We start from the raw sequence: 21,565 nt of genomic DNA on the forward strand, positions 1-21,565 counted from the left end.
TTCTCTAGATCATTTTCATCAGAAATAATCTGCAGCTAGGGCTCTCGCCCATCCATTTATCACAGTAGACAATCTTCTGTGAGTCCTAGAACGCTTCTTCCTTTGTTTTTAAACATTTTTGGTTTTGGCTTTTCATTCAAGGTTTCTCTATGTAGCCCAGGCTGTCCTGGAAATCTGTAGACCAAGCTAGCTTCGGAACTCAAAAATATGCCTGCCTCCACCTCCGTGGGATTAAAGGACACGAGCCACCACCACCATCCATGTGCAGATGTTTTTATAAAAGCCTACTGCTTAGCAAAGATGTTTCATGCTAACTGCTTAAAAATTAAAACATACTTTTTCTTTTTTGTGTGTACAGTGTGCAGCCCACATGTGCATATGTGCAGGTGTGTGCCCACGTACACCTGTATGGAAGACAGAGATAACATCAGGTTATCATCCTCAATCCTTCCCCACCATATTTCTTCAGATGGGGTCTCTCACCAAACACAGCTTTCACCAAATGGGTAGACATCTCTAGCCAATGAGACCCCAGGATACTCCTATTCCTGCTACCCAGAGCTTGAAATATGATGCCGCCACAGCCAGCTTTTAATGAAGGAGCTGTAAGGATTGGAGAGGAGTCCTCATGGCTTGTACAGCAAGTAATTACCTACCTATGGAGCCGTCTCCAGAAACTAAAACATTATCAAACATTCTTCTTTTTAAAATTTGTGTGTACCTGTGTGTGCACTCATGGGTACAGTGTGTATACTTTCCCCCACAGGCCAAGAGAAGATGTCAGACTGCCCACAGCATGAGTTACAGATGGTATGAAACACCTGACATGGGTGCTGAGACATGAATGTTGACGTCCAGGAAGAGCAACAAGTGCCCAGAAATGGTATTTCAAAGACCACACTGTGAATGGTACTTGTGTTTCCAGAATGAGTTTTAAAAGCCTCACTTATCTAAAAATGAACCTGAAGAGAAGTATGCTAGTGAACTCTGAGACTACACGCAAAGTAAAAAAGTTGAGAACTGCAAAGTAGAGAATGTGGCTTGGTGGCAGAGCACTTACCTCACATTGGTGAGACCCCTAAGTTCAATTCTGAGCATCAGAAAAATACACAGAAGCTGGCAACTGGGGGGTGCTGACTCGGCCCCTTCCCAAAGATGCTATCCCACCTATCAAATCACTCCTTCTCAATCTCCAAGACAGAAATAACCACACCTGTGTTGCAGGGTGCCAGAGACACAGTGTTGAATAACTAGTTATTACCTTGGAAATGGCAATCTGGTACAAGATTGCCCATAAACACTGACCTGTACTCTGCCATGAACAATTCAAGCTCTGGGATCTGGGAAGAACAGCTTTTAGTTAAAATTACTTTAATGTTTCCAGAGTCCCATATGCCTACTGCCCATCTCTAATCTGAGCAAGACTTGGTGTGTTTTAGAATTTGTCCTTCTGACTACTAATGGCAGAGCACTCCTTAGGGAGCCCCCATGGAACTTCTGTCCAGTGTGATGCTATCCTTCTCAAAGAGCCAGCCACTCTTCAACAAGTCTTCATTCCTTACTAGCTTTTAAGAGTTAGGACCAGCTAAGTGGAAGACAAAACTCCCTTGCATATGTACCCAACTTTTTAATATTTCATTTTTATATAAATAATAAGAAGCTTTATAATCTCTCTTTCTAGTACTTTGGCTTTTGTCTTCAAATGGTTTATTTAACCTTCTGCCTTTATTGAAGTTGTCACAGCCATTCTCAAAGTGCAAGGAACAGGAATGATACCTGCAGGTTGCTCCTTCCTACTCAGATCCTTCCAGGCTAGCTTCCAGGCCTTAGCTACCTCCTCCCTTTCTAAAGGTTGCCAAATGGTTATGTAAATGAGCCAGCTGGCTTCTGAGTCACCAGTTCTGTTTCCAACTTCTCCATTTCCAATGTGAACCTTAAAGTACGCTCCGACCCCTTACCAGCAGTCAGAGTTTTTAGTCACTTCCTAAACATGGTAACTGGACAACTGACCTCCCTCACCCCAGGGGAGTGGCTACTGACAACTGTTGTGCAAATACCTATTGCCATAAATTGTCTGCTTGGTAACCCAAAACATTTCTCAGTAAACCTGCTCAAGCTTCCTAAAAGAAGATAATCTTCAGTCATGTGCAACATAAGAGGCTCTGCAGTAGGCTGGCACAGGCACGGTGGTGCACAATGGCGCACACCAGTAATCTTAACCTTAGCAAGGATGAGGCAGGAGGATGGAGAACGCAAGCCAGCTAGGGTTATACTGCAAAATTCTCAAGCAAGCAAGTAAACAAACAAAAACAAAGTCTGCTGCCAAATGTTCTTAAGCAACTACATTCCCTAGGCAGACACCCTGAGAACTGAGTCAAGTGATGATGCCCTGAACACAGGGAACTTCCGCCAGGATGTCATGTCCTTTTAGACGCCATTAATCTTTTAAGACTAAGAGAACAACATCAGGAAAAATAACAGAAAGAAAAAAGTGGACACTCCACATTAAGGACTAACTTGGGGTTACAGGCAATGGTATCAGGGAACTCATACAAACTCCAGAATTGAGAGTGAAGGACACCCCGTGACACTGGGCCTAGCACCTTGGTCCTGAACTGCATCCTGACCAGCCTCCAGACCCTTCGGTTTTTACACTATGTCCACCTCGCTTCCCAGCTACTTCCTGAAGCATCACTCTCCAGGGTACATCAGCCTCATTTAAATCATTTCGCTGATATGATAAACTGATGTTTTCTTCTGTTAACTACATGCTTCTTAACTGATTGGGTTATCTGGTGAAGGCCTTCAAGAACTATAACAAGGCCTGTCTTTGAGAGGATGGGCAAGCCCAGATGTGGTCAGAAGTAACAGGGCCTTGGAAAGACAGTGTGCTGGCTGGAAATGCAGCACTGTGCACAATGAACAACAAGGAAACTTAGTTTACCTGTGAAGTATGAAAATATTGGACAAAATTTTGGCAATATAATTCCATAAATATATATATATATGTATGTGTATATACATATATATATATGTATGTGTGTATATATACATACATACACTATATATATATATACATATATATATATATGTATGTGTGTGTATATATACATACATACACACACACACACACATATATAAAAATAAATTAGTGGTCATCCATAGGAAAAAAAATTCATTCAATAGACAGAAAAAGAAGGGTGCAATTCAATAGCCTGAGACTTATTCTGTGTAAGAAAAGCAAATGCCGTTCATCAACTGGTGGACAGTTTAGAAATGACCCTTGCACCTTAGAGGTTTTGACTAAGAGGCCATCTGTGGTAGTCTGAATAGTTCTGGCCCATAGGGAGCTATGTTGTTGGAGGAAGTGTGTTGCTGTGGGGATGGGCTTTGAAGTCTGATACTCAAGCTCCACCTAGTACACTAGTACCCTCCAGGCTGCCTGCAGAGGCCAGCCAGTCTCCTGCTGCTGCCTTCGGATCAAGATATAGAACTCTCAGCTCCTTCTCCAGCACCATGCCTGCCTGGATACTGACAAGCTTCTCACCATGATGATAATGGACTAAACATGAAAGTATAAGCCAGACCCAACTAAATATTTTCCCTTATAAGAGGTGCCTTGGCCACAATGTCTCTTCATAGGAATAAAACCCTAACTAAGTTACATAAGAAGCTGTCTCAAAAGAAAGGAAAGGAAGCCGGGCAGTGGTGCCACATGCCTCTAATCCCACCACTCAGGAGGCAAAGGCAGGAGGATCTCTGAGGCCAACCTCCTCTACAAAGTGAGTTCCAGGACAGCCAGGGCTACACAGAGAAACTGTCTTGAAAAACAAAACAGAGGGAAAAGAAGTGCTTATATATTGGGCTGGAGAGATAACTCAGCACTGATTGTTCTGCCAGAGGTCCTGAGTTCAATTCCCAGCTCACAACCATCTGTAATGGGATTCGATGCACTCTTCTAGTGTGTCTGAAGACAGCTGTGGTGTATTCATATAAATAAAAAAGTAAATAAATCTTTAAAAAAAAAAAAAAAAAGGAAGTGCTTATATACTGCTCTTTTCAGTTCACAAGCTGTCAACCAGCCCCTTATAAAGGCGACAGTCCTTCACTGAGTTGCCTCACCACTTCCTACACCCCTACGAACTCTATCCTTCTCCCAGCAAACTGGATATACAGATTAAACTCAGGCCAGTACTCTGTGTGACTGTGGTTCCCTCTGTTGACCTTTCCTCTGTGGTCCTAGCAGTCTAGCCCCGCAGCCTGCTCAAACACATATGTGCAAAAGATGTTTCTGGCAGAAATAGGAGCAGCACTTGGAGTGATCCAGGTTGTGTTCCTAGTCTCTATACGTGATCCGTCCCAGACCTGTGGTTCTTTCTAGCTCAGTGGCGGAGCACCTGCAGCACATGCTGGGTGATCCACAGCATGGCATTCCTAACAAAAGACAAACAAAGAGAACTCTACACAGATTTCTCCTCCCCAAGATTAACCTGTACATGCTGCTTTCTCTGAGGAAATACCAAGGCCCGGAAGTATTTAAAAAACAAAAAAAAAAAACAGAAACCAAAACTAAATCTATGAAACATTTGACTGCCTCACTGGAGTTCTAGAACGCAGCAGCACTCAAGCTGAGCTGCTCCTCAGATCTGCAGGAAGGATAATGTCCACTGAGGAAAACGCGCAACGGAAAGGAAAAAGACTGTTCTTAAAAAACTTACTCAAAACAGCAAGTGACGGCAAGAAGAGTGCCCAGTTGTGTCCAGAAAAAAACTGCTCTTTGCCCTGGCAGAATTTAGGTGTGAAATGAGGAGCGCCAATCAAAAGCCAGACCCACAAGAAAGGCATGAGGAATGCCCATAAAACCACCATCGGTTTGATTCTTTTAAAGTCATTTTCTAATGGCACTGACGTGATACAGTGAGACTTCTGATGTGGGTTCTACCAGTGTAGACGGTGTAGGTTTGCCAAGCAGAGCCTTAACCTTTGGTCTCTCTGTGTACAACCAGGGTAGTGACTATTTAGTCACTAACAACAGCACGTAAACTCAAGCGTGGAATTTTTAATCCCTGGGCTATGTTTGCAGCTGTGTGCAAAGCACAATGAGATCAGCATCCAAGAGCTGCTCTCGCTTGGTTCAGGTCATCAGCAGACTGCTAAGATGAGGGACACACTAACAGAGCCTCAGTGACAAGTCCTGTTCATAAATAACTGCAGCTGCCCTGCCAACAGAGGCAAAAGAAGGTGACAGGCTGTGGAAATTCCCAGTCCTGTCACATAAAGCCACCATGAATAGAGATAACCCCACAATTCTGCATCATACCACACACAGACCACTTGGTTGCTCAGGTATTCATAGCCTATGAAGTTCTTTTTTCCTTCTCTTTTAGGAACTTGGCCCGATCCTGCTGACTCAGCCCCCAAGGGTCAGGGTTACAGACAGGAGCCAAGACAGCAGGACACTATTTACTTATTTAACGACAACTGCAGAGACAGCTGACTGTATTTGTTCTAGCTAAACATGATAATATACTGTAATTCTAGCATATCAGAGACCAAGTCAGGAGGATTGTGAGTTCAAGGCCCCCCAGCCCCTCAGTTAAATGGTAAAGTCCAAGGAAGCTTGAGCTCCACAAGACCCAGGCTCAAACAACAAGAACAAATAAAGGCAATAGTTTTTGAAAATTTTATCAACAAATATATTTTTAAGTATGATAACATATTATCAAAAACAAGCAAACAGCAGCTAACACCAAGAGAGCATGTGTGCAGTCAGTACCACAGCAGCAAAAAGTCCAGGATACCTCCAGTTGGCTGCCACACCACACTCCCTCCAAAAGCACTGTAGACAGAATGTACTTCAAGTGAGAGGGGGGAAAGGACTGGAGACACGTGTCAACACTTAAGAGCACTTGGTGCTCTTGCAAATGACCAAGTTCTCTTCCCAGCACCCCAACCGGTGGCTCATAGTCATTACTGACTCTAGTTCCAGGGGTTCTGAGCCCCTCTTCTGATGTTCTGGGCACCAGGTATTCGAATGGTATTCACACACACACACACAAATGCACATACATGTGGACAAACACCCATACACATAAATTTAAAACTTTCTTTAGAAAAATGGAAAGGAAATATAAAACCTGCAAATTTTACTTTGTTTTCCTTTTTAAAGAAAATTTAACATTCATCTATTTTGACAAGATATGATTAGGAAAAAAAAAAGCTTCTTGTCAGAGTCATGAAATTACAATTGTGTTTTCCTCATAAAAATGGAAAACTTTAAATATACAAAAGTTTCCACTAAGTAAAATTATTAGTTGTGTTAATAATAAAAAATAGAAAGCTTGGCCTAGTGGCAAAAGCTTTCTATTGTCTGCTTTCTGCTACTGGAGAGATGGAAACAGGACACCTGGTGAACAACTCAGAGAGCCCCTGCTTCAAAACAGTGAGTAAACGGGAGGGGGGGCAGAGTTTAACGAACACTCTTGCCTGGAGCAAATATGCACACAATTGCACACGCAAGCGCGCTCTCTCTCTCTCTCTCTCTCTCTCTCTCTCTCTCTCTCTCTCTCTCACACACACACACACACACACACACACACACACTCATACACACACTTACATACTGGGTAACTCACCAAATCAGGTGCAATCTCATAGACAATACAAACACCACAATGGTAACTAGCAGCCCTTTCCCAGCTTCCCGGCTATTCCTATGTTTTAGCATCTAAAGAAAGCTGAAGGAACAGCAAAAAGAATGGTTCTTGTGGCCTTACAACTGACATGGGTGAGAACACATTCTTTCTTAAATGCAAACTGTCCTAGCAAGCCCTGACTTCCCAGAAACTGCAGAGCTTTGGGCCAGCTGTGGAGGTCTCTCTCTCCTTATTCACCAATTACCATTTGCTTGCCTTTCAGCTCAAAAGTCACCCTATTTGCCTATGATGGGAAAATGGATCTGGCTCTATAAATATTTCAGCGGCTCAGCTGGCACACTGTTGTCAATGGAGGATGCTACATAGGCATCACTGCAGGGGACTTGGCGTTCTGGCTCCTGCGATCCTGATAGTGGCTCCAAACCCTCTCTGATTCCCTGAAAGGCACACCTTGTTCTCTCCAGATATGGGCAACAGCTGTAGTGAAAATGTGGGAATCTTGGTTTCTTTTAAAAATATAGAAATATTACAGGAATATGCTTTCATTTTAATCCCAGGTGTGAGATATGGGGCGTGCTGCTTCAGAGTGTCCACATCGGCTGACTGTGATTTGCCTCCTGCTCTGTCAGAGGCGTGATTCTACCAACTACAGATAGCCTCTGCAATATCGTCACTGTGTGACATTTGCAATTCTGGAGACTTCTCAGAGAGTATATAAATGCTAGAGTCCCAAGAGGTGGGTAGGTTGTTGGTTGTGATCAAAGAAGAAATAAAGAGAAGAAATCAGATATCCTGACAGCAAAGATCAAATTTGCCCCAAGGACTCGGAAAGCTCTACCAGCAGGAAGTAGTCTAACCATAATGCTGCTCCATTTGACCCTGCCATTATTCAGAGATCTCTCTCCTTGCCTCTCTTTCCTTTTTTCTCTCTTATCTAGTGTTATGGGGTTGAAAGAGTAGAAGAAAAAAAGAGCATACAAGGTAGCAAAGCCAGTTATAGGCAGCAGTGCCACGCAGCCAAGAGGGAACCACTCTGGCTGATTTCAGTAGAGATGCCTCCTGAGACCAGCCTTCCCTCAAGAGCACAACACGAGAACTACAACAAGCTCCTAAGGGTAGATTCGCCACCAGAGCCACTCAGCAGGCCACACCACTTTCTTCAGAAAAGGTCCAGAGCTACCCAGAGAACCAGGAAGGGAACAGTATTTACTTGTGCTGGTTAAGCTTCTGTACCAGCACTCAGGAGGCAGAGGCAGGCAGATCTCAAAGAGTTTGAGGCTAGCTTGATCTACAAAGTAAGTTCCAGGGCAACAACAAAGAAACCTGAGGGGGTTTGGGAGGGGGTGTGATTTTCTGTCAACACAAAATAGAGAAATGCAATTGAAAAAATGCCCCTGTCTTAGTCATTGTTTTATTGCTGTGAAAAGACACTATGACCACCGGCAACTCTTGTAGAGAAAGCATTTAACTGGGGCTGGCTTATACTTTCAGAGAACAGTCCATGAGCATCACAGCGGGGAGCACAGCGGCACACTGGCAACTAGAGCTGTAGCAAAAAGCTACATCCTGATCTGAAGCAGGACAGGGGGGTGGACTCAGGGAGGCAGGGAGGCAGGCAGAGAAGGCTGGCATCAGCTTTTGCAATGCACAGTCCACCCCTGGTGACACACTTCCTCTAACAAGACCACATCTATGAGCCTATGGGAGCCACTGTTATTCAAAACAACACAGTCTCTATCCATTAGGCTTGAAGGCAAGCCTGTGGTGTATTTTTGACTGATGATTTATGTGGCCCACCTCACTGTGGGTGGTGGTCCCGGGTACTATATATAAGCAAGCAAGTTGAACAAGCCAGTAGCAGTGCTTCCTCTACAGCCTCTGCCTCACCTCAATGGTGTAGTGAAGTCTGTAAGCTGAAATAAACCCTTTCCTCCCCAGTTGCTTAAAAGCACCTGAAAGCAAACACACACACTTTTTTTTTTTTTAATGGCATAAGGCTTAGCAGGTCTTCTTGCACTTTCCACACAGTGAATCTGAGTGTGTGACTATAAAGTCACGAGATGACAGGAAAAGAGCCTAGTTCAACTTTCACTGCTGGAAACTCCAACCCATCACCCAGTGTGGTCACAAGCCCTGGACCATAGGCACTTCTTTGAGAGATCAATATGAGAGAAAGCAGCTTTGCCAACTCCACAGGACAGAATGCTACTGTGCCACACTAGAGACCCTTCCACACGATGAAATGTGCATGCATCCACCACTAGTACACACCTGAGTCCTTTCTCTTCATTCAAAACACCTCTACTACAATCTGTTCTACTCAATTCATTATATTCAATGTTCCCTCAGGACGCTGCAGTTTTCACTTGATGAGATTCAGATCTTAGTTACAGGTCAAATGGTGCTGTTCAAGAGCCTATGTACATGGGGCTGGAGAGATGGTTCAGAGGTTAAGAACGCTGTCTGGTCTTCCAGAGTTCCTGAGTTCAACTCCCAGCAACCACAAGGTGGTTCACAACCATGTACCATGTGATCTGATGCCCTGGGGTGCAGGTGAGGTGTACATGCAGCACACAGACCACTCACACACAACATAAATCTGAAAAAGTCTACGTACACAAGGAAGAACTGAAGAACTTAAATGCAGACATCGATTATATAAAACAAGCCAATTCATAAGTTCCTTAATACAGCAACAGACTGACTATGGTCTAGCAAATTAAAATTCTTGTTGTGAAAACTATAGTTTAAACTATGATTAACATCACAAATGTAATAATCATCAGTTTTATAATTATTTTTTAATTTTAGAAGTTTCATGCCGGGCAGTGGTGGTGCACACTTTAGCACTTGGGAGGCAGAGGCAGGCAGATTTCTGAGTTGCAGAGTGAGTTCCAGGACAGCCAGGGCTACACAGAGAAACCCTGTCTCGAAAACAAACAAACAAAACAAAAAAGAAGCTTCATAATGGTGAAGTTCCAAAACATCTGAACTATGAAAACAAAACTTTGAAATGTATGGGGGGGGGAGGGTTGTGACTCAGCAGTTGCAAGAATTGTCACTGTTCCAAGGGACCAGGGATCCTTTCCCATGGACAGCTCTTAACCACAGGGAAGTGTACATGAGCTCACAGGGTACGGGCCAGTGTGCCAGAGCCAGTATCTAGGGAATAGCCTGGGATACAAGAGATCCTGTAATGCCTTAAAGCCAGATGAATTGTCCTGCCCTGAGTAAATCCCCAGTACATAACAGCTGAACCACTGAATTAAGCTAATAAGACCCAAGAACTCTTGGGAAAAAAAGAAACCGATAAACCAGAACTCACCCAAGTCACTCCACAGAAAAGGTCTTCTGCACAAAAGCAGAAAGCACTATCCTCAACACCACACAGGAACAGGAAGGGCACCAGAGGACACTGAAAAGGCTTAGCACACGGAAACTTCTACTCTTAATGTCAGAATTATTCATCAATTTTCTTTCCTTTTTCTTTTGTTGTTGTTGTTGGGTTTTTTGTTTGTTTGGTTTAGTTTATGGAAAAAAGGTTTCTCTGTGTAGACCTGGCCATCCTGAAACTCGCTATGTAGAACCAGGCTGGCCTCAAACTCACGGAGATCCGCCTGCCTCTGCCTCCCATGTGCAGGGAGGGATTAAAGGTGTGCATCACCATGTCCAACAAGGATTCAATTTCTTAAGTAAATAAGACAAACTAAATATAAGTTGTTCCTTTTTTAATTACTCCAAGATGAAAAGCATAATGTGCCAGAGGCCAGCAGACAATCAGGACAGTGTCCCAGCCTCTGAGCCCTGCACTAATGGCCAGCAAGCAGAGTTGCCCTTAGAGAAACCAAAATCGGAAGATTACAAGGAAACGTCCTTTAAAAAGAAAACATAAAGCCTGCGGTTCTTACTTGAGAGAGTCCAGGGGACGATGCATGTCCCGGGGGCGTGGCCGCAAGATTGGGGTGCCCCTTGTTTATTTCATGTGCTGAGTAAGGGGAAGGGGCCGGGGGTCCTGGCTGTCTTGCTACTTGTGTTACCTGTGAGGAAATAAACAGCAATAGATTAGTGACCTGATCTCTAAGTACAGCTGAACTGGTTAAACCACTTTTTAAGGCCTGTAGGTGGTGGCACATGCCTTTAATCCCAGCACTGAGAAAGCAGAGGCAGGGGGATCTGAGTTCAAGGACAGCCTGGTCTACAAAGTAGGTTCCAGGACAGCCAGGGCTAAATGGAGAAACCCTGTCTTGAAAAAAACAAAACAAGAAGAACAAAAATCACTTTAAAAATTGGACTCTGTTTCCCAAGTCTAAAAGCTTAAGGAAAGCTTAAGTACTAGAATGAACAAGGGCTTACCATTTCAGAATATACAAATATTTCCACCTGTTTGATAATTTCTAAAGCATAATCTCAACCTCCCAAGTCCTAAAACAAAAACTATTCTAAATGGGATGAAACTTAAAACTATACCAAGCATTCTGAGGGAAAAAAAAACAAAAACAAAACAAAACAAGAAAACAGATGGCTATAAGCATGGAGGGGACTGCAGAGCCCAGGGAGAGCTCTGGAAGTGACACAGCTTCTCTGAGAATTGCATGACATGTTTGTCAAGACTCTCAGGACATCTGGAGTGACAGCACCTGCATATAATATAATCCCAGCCTTCTGGAGGAGGAATGTGCAGGAGAACCCTGAGCTCAGAGATGGCTGTTCTAGATAGACAGGCTGTCTCAAGAGAAAAGGGCCCTTTAATCCCAGCACTTGGGAGGCAGAGGCAGGCGGATTTCTGAGTTCGAGGCCAGCCTGGTCTACAGAGTGAGTTCTAGGACAGCCCGGGCTATACAGAGAAACCCTGTCTCGAAAAACCAAAAAAAAAAAAAAAAAGGGGGGGGGGGTTGTAAGAATGCTTTTGTCTGGCATGCCATCAAGCCTGGGGTCAAACCATAGCAGCACATCAACTGGATATGGTAGTTCGGGCTGTTACTCTAGCTCTCGGGAAGATGAGGAGTTCAAGGTCATCTGTGGCTACCTAGGTAGCAAGCTCAATTTCCAGGATGGCCTGGGCTCCATGACACTGTCTCAAAATGAAGAACTGTGGCAATGAATGACAAAAACAGCCATATTCCACAACTGCACTAGTTTGAGGCTCATTCCCCTCCCTAACTTTAGACGGCATGAAAGCACACCTCCAAGTGGATGACTGATGTGAGGTGAGCACTACTACAGAGCCTACAGGCTAATCGAAATGTACAACTACAGGTTAATGGAAAGGTTTGGGGGACAGTGAAGGCAGGCTACACTATTCTTGTATGGTTGGCCATCGAGACACATTCAATGCATTTTCAACTGACTCACAGAGTCACTTGCTACAAAAACACCAAGACCCACATTTGATCCCAGCACCAAAACGAGATGCATGGTGACTCATGACTGTAAACCTTGCTCTGGGGGAGAAGGACATGGAAACTGGGGATCCAGAGCTCCATTACCGGCATGTCTAGCCAACTGGTAAGCCCTAGGTTCATGATACTCTGCTTCCAAAAGCAAGGTGGACAGCCATAGAATAGGACCTGGTATCAGCCTCTGGTCTCCACACAGTCTTACACAGGAGTGTATACTGGCACACATGTGCACACACAGAATCTCTAACACATCTAACTCTCCCTCTATACACTTGTACATCTCTAATGTACCCCTTCACTCTCCTCCACACAAAGACAATCAAATATAACCCCTAACTCTCTAACACACACACACACACACACACACACACACACACACACACACACACACACACACACACGGGGAGGTGGGGGAGGGAGAAGAAATCTAATATGCCTTAGCTCCTCTGGATATTCTAAAATTTTGGACTTACTGAAAACCAAAAAGTTGTGATGTTTCACCCAGGAACTCTACCTAAAAATACATTGTGACTTGATAGCAAATCATGAAGATAATGGAACATGACCATCCTTTTGTAGGCAACAAGGGGTAGGCTGACCAGACATGAACAGAGATCCAGGAAGAATGGCTACCAGGGGATGGGGCCAGGCAGGAATGTGGAGTAGTAACATAATCCTCTCAACTTCCAATAGAAAACAAAACTAAGGATTTTGTACATAATTCCTTTGACTTTTCAATCACAGAATGAGCTAGCTGTCATGCACTGTATCTGAAATACAGAGGCAGTCACTGTGTGACCACAGCTGAGGTCACATCCTCCTCAGATCTCCAAGCAGAGGCAATGCAGATGCACTGTTAGAGACCCACAGGCACTTCCTCGCCATCCTGTGCTTATGTCCAATGAAAACAATACTTAAGCACAGTAAGTAAATCTTTACTTTAAAAAAAAAAAGTCCTCTCTGACATCATCCAGAGTCCAATCAAGTAAATTAATCTTTCTCAGCAACAAACAGTTCCTATGAAGATAAAAGGCATGTGGCTTCTAAGTCACCATCCATTACTTTTCTCTGCTCCAAGATAGTTTCCCTAGTTGGTGGGCCACACTTGTAATCCCAGACAGGAGAATCAGGAATTCCAGGTCACCCTGGATCACATTAGGCCTTATTTCCAAAAGCCAAACAAATAAAATACAGAAGCCAAGGGCTGGAGAGACTGCTGAGCAGGTAAGAGCACTGGTTGCATTTGCAGAAGACCCAGATTTGGCTCCCAGCGCCCACATGGTGGCTCACAATCATCTCTAACTCCAGATGGATTCTAGGGGATCCAACAGCTTTTTCTGACCTCTAAGGATATCAAGTACACATACACATGGTACACACAGGTACATGCAAGCAAAATGTTCTACACATAAATAAGTAGCTTTTCAACAGATACAGAAACAAACAGTAACATTCAGAGAGGTGCAGATCCGAGACAGAGATGACCACATTTAACCAGGGTGACAGACGCTTTCACCCGAGATGGCCTTCACTAGCAGTTTCTTAGCTCTTCCCTCAGAACCTGTACTTCCCCAAACCAACAAATACTAGAAAATAATGAAAGCCAATCTCCTCAAGAAGCAGTGTGGGGCTGTGAGTGTGGCCAATGAATAAAAGCACATGGAGCCCAGAGACTCGAGAGGTTCATAGCTAGGAGCTGTATGGTAGAAGCACACCTACACGCGCACACACACACACACACACACACACACACACACACAGAGAGAGAGAGAGAGACAGAGAGAGAGAGAGAGAGAGAGAGAGAGAAAGTCTTTTTTAAATGAGCTGGTACAGTGGATAACATTTAACATCATGACATTGTTCAAATTCTGTCGTCATTGTCAATCCACAGAAAGAAAGGACAGACAGATGGGAGGAAGTAGGGAGGAGGGCTTTCTCCCCTTTTTGTTCTACACTTACTAGGTTAGGTAACGTGCAATGCCAGGTATTCCCGTACACTTTGACCTTTCAAAAACCAAGCAATTCCATGAGTTCCTCTGGTCATACTTAAGCAAGCAGACGCCATGTTTTATGACAACTCAGCCAGGATCAGTTGTGAGGCTCTCACCATCAAGCAGCTAAGCCGCTTAGTCTGTCAATAGCAGCGTGTACTCGGTACCAATGAAAAAGGACTACCCTGTATTTATGTGAAGCAGGGTTCTAGGCACTGAAGCCAGATGAGAAAGTCAAAAAAGCAATCAATTCTTGGAAAATGCTAAAGATACTCTCTATGTCCTATGACATCAAACATTCAACCGAGATTTAATTTCTAATGCAAAAATAAGTTCAGCCATTCATTTGTATGCAAATTTGATTTTTGTCGTTAATACAAATAGAGAAACTGTTTGTGTGTGCATTACACCAAAGAATTCTTTTAAAACTTCTTCATGATTACAGTAAACATAGCTATTTTCTATATTTATATACCCAGGACTGTGTAAGAAAATTCTAACATGAAAAGGAGACAGAGAAGGTCCGAATCCCAGCAAGAGGGAGAGAGGTGAGAGCAAATCACATCAATGTAGGTAGAGCTCTAGGACAGAAGCATGGTCGGCCAGTCCCCTTGGCTGATCCTACTAGAGGTGCAGCAGGACGGAATGGGGCTGGATAGCTGCAGGAATCCTTCATTACTCACTGACTTTATATTCTACATTGAAAATAACAGCTTAATGAAAATTGGAAATTCTTTGAAAGTTATGGCTTGAAATCCTAGGTCTAGGGAGGTGCTGGTGTCAGATGAGAGGCTAAAAGTAAAGCAGCCTTCAGGGAAGACTAGCCAAGAGTCGGCCATGACATCTCTGAGCTATGCACCGAGCGTCAGCAGCTGGCTGGGTCTCTAACTCTGGGTTTGAGAGACAAGCTTCAGCCAGACCAAACAATCTAGGGGTGGGTTTACTACCAATACCCCTAATGGCATCTACACTAAAGACTTCTGAAAATGACACAGGGTAGAAGGCTGACAATTTCTGGATCAATCCAATCAATGTTAAATGTTGCCACTAAGACCATATGCTCACTCCATATAACCGATCTTTGTATCTCTACTTAGAATTCTACAAGGAAAAAAGTACCAAAATTATAGAATAATGTTGCCTGCTAAAATTAAAATCAAACCTTGAAATTACAAAGGTGATTAAAGAATTATCACAATGTCAGCTGTCCCAAGAGTAAAGTAAATGGCACAACAGAGCAAATGGAGACTGGGACTCAACTGTCCCCAAGATTGGGAGGGAGGGAGGGAGGGAGGTACAGCATGGTCTGTGACGACAGCATCAGTCGACAAAACTGTTTCTGCCACACTTCGGAGATTCGGCCTTACCCATAGACAGGTTTCCCCCTTCCAAAATCCTTAATAGAAAGGAGGTCACAGCAAGCAGAAACGAGCCACACTGCAATCTAAAATCCAGCAGCAGCTCCAGGGTCTGAAGCGGGTGGAAGCCTCTTGTTCTTTGGGAAGTGAGAAGCTGAGTTTAGATATCAGATAAAGACAGTACTTTAAAAAGAAAGGGAGAGTGCCAAGACACAGAGCACATCTGTGTGTAGAGGGATGGAGAGAAGAATTAGCTGAAAAAGAGAAAAGTGGGTCAATATACTAGCAAGACTATGGAAACCACTCCTCCTGAAACAGCTGTCTCCTCCCTGAAACAGCTTACTGCAGCACTATGCCTACCTGCTGAAAGGTAACTCTCCACCACACTACACTGATCACATGACTCCATGAAATGTCCACAACAGGAAGATACAGCAAAGAGCTGCAGTTCTCTGCCTAGGGCTAAGGGGACCCCGGGGAGTTACAACCCAAGCAACCCTCTTTCAGGCATAATGGGAATGTCCGAACACTATGACGACAGATATACTAATACTACTCAACTGTATACTTAAGTGAGTTGTCTGCTATTGTAATTATTTACATGTTAGTAAAAATAAGGGACAGTGGGAAGGGGCGTGGACAGACAGGCCAGTGTTGGGCAAATGAGCATGTTAAGTAACCACCAAGCAAGGAGACCATTTTCCCAAAATGATCAGTTCAGAAGGACCACCCTGAGAAGGAACAGTGACTTCAAAGGAGGCTGGGAAGTGCCGCTGCAGTACATCCCATGACAACAGACACAAGAAGGCCAAGGACAGCTGGGGAGGAGACTCACATTGGACACTGCAGTACCAGGAAATTACGGTAAGAGGATTGCCAAGAGTTCAAAATCAGATAGCAGCACACAGTGTTGAGTCCCAGGCCAGCCTGGGCTACCTGAGACCCTGGCTTTAAAGAAACTAACCTAAGAATCTCATCTCTCACAGTAAAAAAAAAGGTCAACCTTAAAGACTTTCTCCCCATCAGTAAGCTGCACAGTAGTTCTGTGAACACATTAGTGAAAGTCACTCCATCATTCTTAGCTCCTGTCTACCCCTTCCAGCTCCCACACGTGAGAACTGGACACTAAAGCGCCACACTGGCAGTCAAACGGAACAAGGGAGAAGCAGACAATCCTGACCTCAGCACGACCTTTATGAACCATGTAACAATGGAACTTCACTTCCTACTGTGTAAAAACAAGACATTTTGGAAAGTATCCAATATAGTGTTTGATCCAGAGAATTCTCATCTACTACAGTGTCTGCCCACATACTAAAACATCCTGGGGCTGGAGAGAAACTCCAGAAACAACTGCTCTTCCAGAGGTCCTAAGTTCAATTCCCAGCAACCACATAGTGGCTCATTAAAACATCCTGACCTCAAGACTAAATCCCTTTTTGACAACTTTACTTTAAGAGGCTTCGGGAACTATTCAAAGCATAGGACGCTCACTCACAATGGCAGTCCCTTGTGCCCCAAAGCCGGCTCTCATCGTCTGTCTGCAAACACACCAGTCCTCATGGACAAACTAAATGAGTATTTGTGGCCCCTCAGGCATGTAAATATAACTAATATTACACTATGGTATTAATTCAACAAACCATACAACCTGTTATACGGCTACTCAGCGATAAGATTTACGAAGCTTAGCAACTCCTGAGTACATGAGGTGGCCAGGGCGACCTTAAAGCACAGAGGAGCCAGCATGGAGTATCTCTACTTTCACTGCTAACAGTAACCCAGACACTGATCTGAGAGTCTACCCTTAACTGACTGGAGCTAACTGCCCTGAAGAAACAGACAAGAAGGTTGTCAATCCTACTATGGCCAATCACTCAGAGAAACTGCACACAGAACAGTCACACACTGCACGGAGATAACAACAATGCCAGGTCTTTTTCAAGGACTATCTATGTTTGGAGGTTTTTTGGTTTCGATTTTTGTTGCTGCTGGTTTTTTCTCTGTTGTCCCTGTGGTCAAAAGATCTGACAAGAGCTGGGTACTTGTTGTTTTGGTTTACTATGATTTGGGATTTTTTTAATCAAGGGTCTCACAACATGGCAAGAGTAAACTCTAACTATGTAGCCCAGGCTGGCCTCAAACTTAAAATAGTCTTTCTACTCAAGCTTCCCAAGTGCTGGGTCCCAGGGCTGTGTCCATGTAACATGGACACCACGTTCTTTCCTAAGTTCACAAGTGCACTGTCTGGGGTCTAGGCTCTCCAGAGAGACCAGAGCTGCCTGAGCACCAAGAGGCTACCATAAACACAGTTAAGGACTGCCTGGGAATTAGCTCCCATCTGAAAACATGAGCTTTGTATTTACAGTTTGCTTTTTCTGGTGATTTTCCATTGTTAATAACCCAGTTACACTTGAGGCCAGCCTGGTCTACAGAGTGAGTTCCAGGACAGTCAGGGCTACACAGAGAAACCCTGTCTTGAAAAACAAAAACCATAACCCAGTTACATAACTGATCCAAGGCAATTGGTCCAAGGTACAAGAAGAACTCTGAACTTAGTATTCAATAACAAATACTAAATTCAAAGGTGTTATGAAAATCATAATTAGGTTGCTCTACAATAGCTTCTGTCACTGAGACTTAGACACAGATCATTACCTTCTAAACAAAGACTTAAAGCACAAACATGTAGACCATAAACATCTATTCCAGGAATCTTATAAGTAGGTCAAACAACATCAAGAATGTAGGTCTTACAGTCAGAGACCCAGGTTTGAACACTGGTGTAGCTACGCTGGAGATGGCTCAGTGATTAAGAGCTCTTATTGATCTTGCAGAGTACCTGGGTTCAATTCCCAGCAGGCATATGGTGAATTCATAACCAGTCCTGGAAGATGGGATACTTTCTTCTGACACATATATGGTACACATACATATGTACAGGCAAACATTCATACACATAAAATAAGTAAATCAAAAAAACTAGTTTCTTTTTCTGAGGACAAGAAAAAGGAACTGTCTTGCATCGGTACAGGTTTGAGTGGCTACTAGCATGACTATCATCTGCGGGGCAGAGGTGTCACAGGGGCTCAAGCTGGCCTTGCAGGACTCTACACTGGTCAATCTGGACTGTTCTCCTTCAAACAGTCTCAATCCCATATCTGGAGACACCCTAATAACACTACTACTTCTCCCAGACTTACGGCCCATTGTCCTGATGCGAGCTCTAACCACTGCAATCCCCTGCCCTCCTACAGTCTACTCAGTAAACTATTTTCCTTAACCTTAAAACAATAAAAAGTACAGGTTACCATGGGAACTTATTTGTGTAATCCATTAAATAATGGACATTTCACAATGTCGGTACCAACATATAAATGGTGGTTTTAAAGTCTAGAGTTTTATACAGAAATGATTGGAACTCTGGTTTTTATTTTCATACCTGGGAGAATAGGAGGGGTTTAGTCTAATGCAGTGGTTTGCAGTGTCCCAGACTAGAAGCCCTGGCATCACCTGGAAATTAAATAAAAATGTAGACCTACCAACTGTGAGGTTCCAGCAAGTTGTAAAGCAATACTGGCACAGTACCCCAGTGTCCTGCTTGCTGTTCTCAGCCCACAGAACTATGTCACAAATTATCCAGACACTAGACACACACATGCTACGCTGGGTGACAACGTGCACCAACAGAGCCCGCTGCCACCAACATTTAGTGGAAGCTTTCCTCCCAACACTCATTTCCTTGGCTGCCTCAGTCTACCCTCTCCTCATCCTACATCCCTGTAGTCCTGTAATCTCCTGTCACCTTCTGAAAAGTTCACACTGGGTTATAAGAAAAGCCTGACATCCCTGAGAAAGAATGCAATCTACACAGCCAAATTTGCAGATAGCTAAGGACTCATCTCTTCAAACAAAGAAGCTTGTCTGCATCACATACCATGCAGGCCCCTGGCCTGTGCATTGACTGTAACCTAACCTTTCCATGGGCACACATTCACCATTATGATTATGCAAGCTTTAAACATAATCTTTGGCTTTGTTTGTTTGTTTGTTTTGAGAAAAAGTCTCTCACTATATAGACCAGGCTAGCCTTGAACTCAGTGATCCATCTTACCTCTGCCGGCAAAGAGCTGAGATTAGACACAAAAGGCCACACCCAGTTATGTTCTACAGACCTGTGGAGTCAGAGCAGTACCGTACCAGCATGCACTGAAACTACACCTTAACTCTTACAATTCACTCCAAAACCCAACCAACATACCATTCCAATGGTTTAAGCCCCCTAGTGTGTTCCAATGGTTTAAGCCCCCTAGTGTGTTCCAATGGTTTAAGGCCCCTAGTGTGTTCCAATGGTTTAAGCCCCCTAGTATGTTCCAATGGTTTAAGCCCCCAGTGTGTTCCAATGGTTTAAGCCCCCTAGTGTGTTCCAAAGCTTTTAAGCCCCTAGTGTGTTCCAATGGTTTAAGCCCCCTAGTGTGTTCCAATGGTTTAAGCCCCCTAGTGTGTTCCAATGGTTTTAAGCCCCCTAGTGTGTTCCAATGGTTTGCTCCTGTGCACAATTCCAAGCTCAATCTCAGCAACAGATTATTTCTCAACTCTGTGCCTCCATGGCTGGGCTTCCATGTTTTGCTAACCTTAGAAGAACTGAAAGACATTGTTGGCCTGCTTCTAGAGAACTACATTTGTTCCTCTCCCTCAGGACAAGCAGTTTAAAGGCACAGCACCTCCAAGCGGGTACTTCAAACATGGCACAAGCAGGCTATGGCAGGGCGCATGTGAGCTATCTGTGTCGTCTCAGACAAGAGTCTGCTTTTGCTTCAGTGTTGGAGGCTTTTTCATTTTCAGCAAAGGTCAGAATTATTTCTCCTTTCCAAGTCTCTCCACTGCTCCTCCCTGGCTGTGAGGGCATTCTATATTTTCAGTCAGGGCTAAGCAGAGTGAGATAACCCCCTTTTCCACTTCTTCTATGGAACCTACCCAGCACATGACGGAACAGGAGACACCCAGGCCGTGAAGTGATTAGATAAAGCCTGTTAATCCCATCACTTGGGAGACAGACAGATCTCAGCAAGTTCAAGGCCAGCCTAGTCTACCTAACAAGTTCCAGGCTATCCAGGGTTACTTAGTGGGTCCCTTCTTTAAAAACAAACAAACAAGAGAAAAGAATCACGCCTACCAAACCCTGTGTGGGCCAAGCACCTCGTGCTTACACACATCGTCCAACAGGATTAGCACTCCAGATGGACGCCTGACCAACTTTTCCACACACTGGTGATTTTTCTTTCATAAACCACAACCTATCAAATCATACATTTCAAGACTATGCCTCTTTCACATGTTTATGCATGTGCATGTGTGTAAAACTTCATGGGATGCAGAGACAGAGAGACAGACACAGACACACCCAGACACACACACCCCTCTGAACTGGACTTTCAAAGCTTGAGGGAGTTTAAATAATTATTTCACATGGGTTCCTAATTATATTTTTTAATTACTGAAGAAATGTTTGCTTAAGGGAATGTGGTGGTGAACACCTTAATTCCAGCAATCTGGGAGGAAGAGGCAGGAACACTTCTGTGAGCTTGAGGCCAAAGTGGTTTACATAGCAAGCTCCAGGATAGCCAGGACTACAGAGACCTGGGTCAAAAAGCAAATTAAACAAAGAAAGAATGGAGGAGCTGGAAAAATAGTCTGGAGGTTAAGAATACTTGTTATTCTTTTCCAGGGGGACCCAAATTCTGTTCCCAGCATCCATGTTAGGGAAGACCACAACCACCTCTAACTCCAGTTCAGGAGATCTAACATCCTCTTCCAGCCTCTGCAAATACAGCCATACGCAGGGCTTAGACATGCAGACCCATGCACACACATACATTTTTTAAAAATTCATCTTGAAAGAATAAAAATGTATGTCATGCAGTGGTGGTACACGCCTTTAATTCCAGCACTCAGGAGGCAGAGGCATGCAGATCTCTATGAGTTTGAGGCCAACCTGGTCTACAGATTGAGTTCCAGGACAGCTACACAGAGAGCTACACAGAGAAACCCTGTCTCAAAATAAAACAAAATTGTACCTCTGGTTTTATAGGTCTAAAAATTAACATATCCAATGAGTATTTAGAATCTGTACAAACTAACTAAAGCTATCCAATGCCCTT

At 43.9% G+C, this 21,565-nt stretch overlaps 1 protein-coding gene across 20 annotated transcripts in view; it reads right to left on the bottom strand.

Annotated features, from left to right (window-relative positions):
* Positions 1-21,565, bottom strand: part of Eif4g3 (eukaryotic translation initiation factor 4 gamma 3) — a 216,975-nt gene that overhangs the window by 145,197 nt on the left and 50,213 nt on the right. For 12 of the 20 annotated variants that reach the window (XM_076933909.1, XM_076933908.1, XM_076933914.1 and 9 more), the window contains exon 3: positions 10,565-10,693. The exons of the other annotated variants lie outside the window; for them this stretch is intronic. In XM_076933909.1, coding sequence (XP_076790024.1) covers positions 10,565-10,693 — 129 coding nt within the window. The remainder of the gene's footprint in view (positions 1-10,564; positions 10,694-21,565) is intronic. 20 annotated transcript variants of the gene reach the window in all.

Source organism: Arvicanthis niloticus, chromosome 5, assembly GCF_011762505.2.
Source record: "Arvicanthis niloticus isolate mArvNil1 chromosome 5, mArvNil1.pat.X, whole genome shotgun sequence".
Lineage (NCBI taxonomy): Eukaryota > Metazoa > Chordata > Mammalia > Rodentia > Muridae > Arvicanthis > Arvicanthis niloticus.